The sequence below is a fragment of the Scatophagus argus genome, chromosome 17 (assembly GCF_020382885.2).
Source record: "Scatophagus argus isolate fScaArg1 chromosome 17, fScaArg1.pri, whole genome shotgun sequence".
Taxonomy (NCBI): domain Eukaryota; kingdom Metazoa; phylum Chordata; class Actinopteri; family Scatophagidae; genus Scatophagus; species Scatophagus argus.
In genome coordinates this window covers 16,198,543-16,201,522 of record NC_058509.1, presented here as the reverse complement: position 1 = coordinate 16,201,522, position 2,980 = coordinate 16,198,543, and the positions used below count along the sequence as shown (strand labels likewise).

The 2,980-nt window shown below is 39.2% G+C and overlaps 1 protein-coding gene across 1 annotated transcript; it reads right to left on the bottom strand.

Annotated features, from left to right (window-relative positions):
- Positions 1-859: 859 nt before the first annotated feature.
- Positions 860-2,980, bottom strand: med10 (mediator complex subunit 10). Its single transcript, XM_046418525.1, has 4 exons — positions 2,722-2,980; positions 2,550-2,633; positions 2,082-2,184; positions 860-1,693 (listed from the first exon to the last, which is right to left on the bottom strand). The coding sequence occupies exons 1-4, from the start codon at positions 2,841-2,843 to the stop codon at positions 1,598-1,600; spliced, it is 405 nt and encodes a 134-aa protein (XP_046274481.1). The 5' UTR covers positions 2,844-2,980; the 3' UTR covers positions 860-1,597.

The following is a 2,980-nucleotide window of genomic DNA, read 5'->3' as shown; positions in this document are numbered from 1 at the left end:
AAAATTCTCTGGATGTAGACCAGTTCACAATGGAAGCCTCAATAAGCCACAGCTGCTAAAATGAGACGTGTATTCTGAAATCATCGGGGAAGAGTGACAGCGAGGGAGGAGGGCTGTCTGTGTTCACTGCAGAGATCACAGACCAATAACGGGGCTCATTTCCCTCCTTCTGTCCCAGAGGATTCAGCCTCTAGGGTCACAGGGGTGTGTCGCTCTGGTGAAGCCCCAGCAGAAGGAGACGAGTTGGGCCATAACCCACCTGATGACCCAGCCCTGTCTGTTTCCACAGTAACCATCCTGCCTTATAGGCAGGCAGACTCAGACTTGCACAGTATATAGTTACTGTGTTTCAGAGGAGACACTTGAGCTGAGTGACCTGAAGACATCACTGATGTATCATCAGGTCCCTGCAGGACACGGAAATGCAGGTGACCCACAAGTACATTTACCCCTTGTCTCAACTGTTTATGTTAACCCCTTTGAAAATCTTCTTGATTCATGGGACTTGAAAAAATCCATGTAATTAAATATTTTCATTATCATTTGCCATATCAACCGCAGAAAACTCTAAAATCTAAAATAGCAATAGTTTCAGCAGTTTTATATTTGCCTTCAGCAATATTGCATCATAGCTCAACCTGCTGTACATCTCTAATATTTTTACATTAACATTTCACTTTACTTGAGGTAACCACATACAATTTTTTAGGACTGTTGCCAGCAAATACTATGACATTCTACTAAGAATGTATTACTTTATACACTGTACATTTATCACCTTATGTAACTAATTTTGTAAAATGAAGGCATACAAACCTCACAAATGACTTAAATGTAATGAAAGGGACAAAACACAACATCAGACCAACAAGGATCATCATTTAATAACAAAAATTATAATACAAACAAGTTACAAATAAAGAGTGGACTCATTTCTGACCATGTCATGTAATCAGGCACAGAATTATCATCGGATAATATTTGCATTTGATAATCATGGCCATTAGAAACCTGAGCTTGATACAAAATGTCATGAACTGTGTGTGATACAAAGGTATGTTGCACAATGAATAGGAAGCATTACAAAAGGTAGAGTGTAAGAGTATAAATATACTATATGTACAACTGATGGAGTAAATTCCCTAATGTGGAATCAGACCAGGGCCTTGTGGTTCTTCAACATTTTTGTCTGTATAGATGGGTGTAGAAATTGCTCTGCTGCTTACTAAAATTTCATGCATCAGCAGGGACATTAAAAACAAATGTGTCTCCTGGCAACATGAAATTAATGAATATCCTCTCTGCTTCTCCCTCACTGTTGATTTGTATTTCTTTAAAGTTTAAAGTTTAAATGTAGATAAAAGGGGAGGATTTGCGGAGTATATTTTGCGGAGTTTTGCGGAGGTGCTGAGCAGAGATAAAACCTTCCCCCTCACTGTACCGGTCAGCAACAGCATCACAATATTTACGAGTAATATTAACGGGTTCTTATCATATTCTGGTGGAAACCACAGAGGTTCCCACTTGGTCAAACTCCATTCAGGCTTTCATTTCAAGGGTCACAGATTGGAGGTCAGGGGTTATGGTGCAGCACTCATTAGGAGGGGGCATCCTCTCCGTGTATAGCCTTATACTTAGACATCTCTTCTGGGAAGACTTTGCTGAGCTCGGAGATTAGAAGGCTCTTGAATTTCTGTCATTAAAGAACAGTAGGTGTTAGTTTATTACACATTTACACTAACAAAGACATGACAGACACAGCTGAATATAAAATAATTACATCAGTTAACTGATGTGTGGAGCAGAGCTAAATGAAACACAAGAAGATTTAAGCATTGTGTCCAAAGACGGTTAATGTATCATCAACACACAAGGCCATATTATCAGACAGGGCTATCTCGAGTATGCGTCACTTTCTACAATTAAGATGATCCTTGAAAGGGACACTTTTATCTTTTTTTTTTTTTAAGACGTTCTGAATATGCCTGGAAGCATTTAATCAGTGAAATAGTTTGTTGGGTCTGTTTACTCTTGCAGTGTCATTGGAGGGGAATCTCAGGGAGCCTGGGATTATCTCTTACCGTCATAGTGTCAATCTTCCCCTTGACCTGCTCGTTCCTCGCCAAGGCTCTCTCCAGACATTCCTTGGTGTACAGCTGAGGGTTTCGGCCTTGGTCAATGTATCTACAAACATAAGGCATAAAATCAGTCGTTGGGACAGTGATGAGGCTATAAAAAACAAATCAGAAATTAGAAATTCCATTGGGTTTGGTGTTTTAGTAATTCGGCAGGTTGCATATTTTCTATTGTTTCAACAATCTTTTACCTAAATAATGTACACTACGAAGAGCAAAAGTGAAGCAATAATTAAAAGTTGGAAATGTTATTATGATTTTTGAATGTTTTTGGCTTGACTTTAACTCTCAACACAACAATTCCGTGTATTCAAAGCAATATAGCAATAACAGACAGCGCAGAGGTGTAAATATATATAATATTTGGGTTATAAAGGCGCAGAGCCACAACAATTTAACAGCTGCTGGACTCACTCAAAGACCTCCAGCGGTACGTTGATCTCATGGAGCTGCTGCCGGCACTTCTCGATGTCTTGTAATCCGGATATCATGAAATTGCTGACGAGACAAATTAACAAAACGGGTTAATATAATTCGCATTTGCATGTTCGTGCCGTTATAGCGTTCTCAAGAAAACATGACTCACAGTTTTTGGTTAAGTACTGCTTGGCTGCTAGGCTGGAAGTCGCTGACGATGATTCCCAGTTGTCGAATATTTTCGATAAATTTCTCCAGATGCTCCTCCAGATTATCAAATTTTTCAGCCATCTTAAATAACTGTGCTCGAATAACAAAAAATAAATAGAAAAAACTCAATTTACAAGAATCCCTTTGTCAAATTATCGCTGTTTACTGTCACCCACCCACTCCACGACAGTCACAGAGCTGAAATGCTTTACGGCAAT

Excerpts from the sequence above, each read along its gene's own strand:
- med10 (XM_046418525.1), bottom strand. The coding sequence starts at position 2,843 with ATGGCTGAAAAATTTGATAATCTGGAGGAGCATCTGGAGAAATTTATC. Across the intron at positions 2,634-2,721 it reads GCAGTACTTAACCAAAAACT|CAATTTCATGATATCCGGAT; the intron begins GTGAGTCATGTT and ends TTGTCTCGTCAG. Across the intron at positions 2,185-2,549 it reads GTACCGCTGGAGGTCTTTGA|ATACATTGACCAAGGCCGAA; the intron begins GTGAGTCCAGCA and ends TTATGTTTGTAG.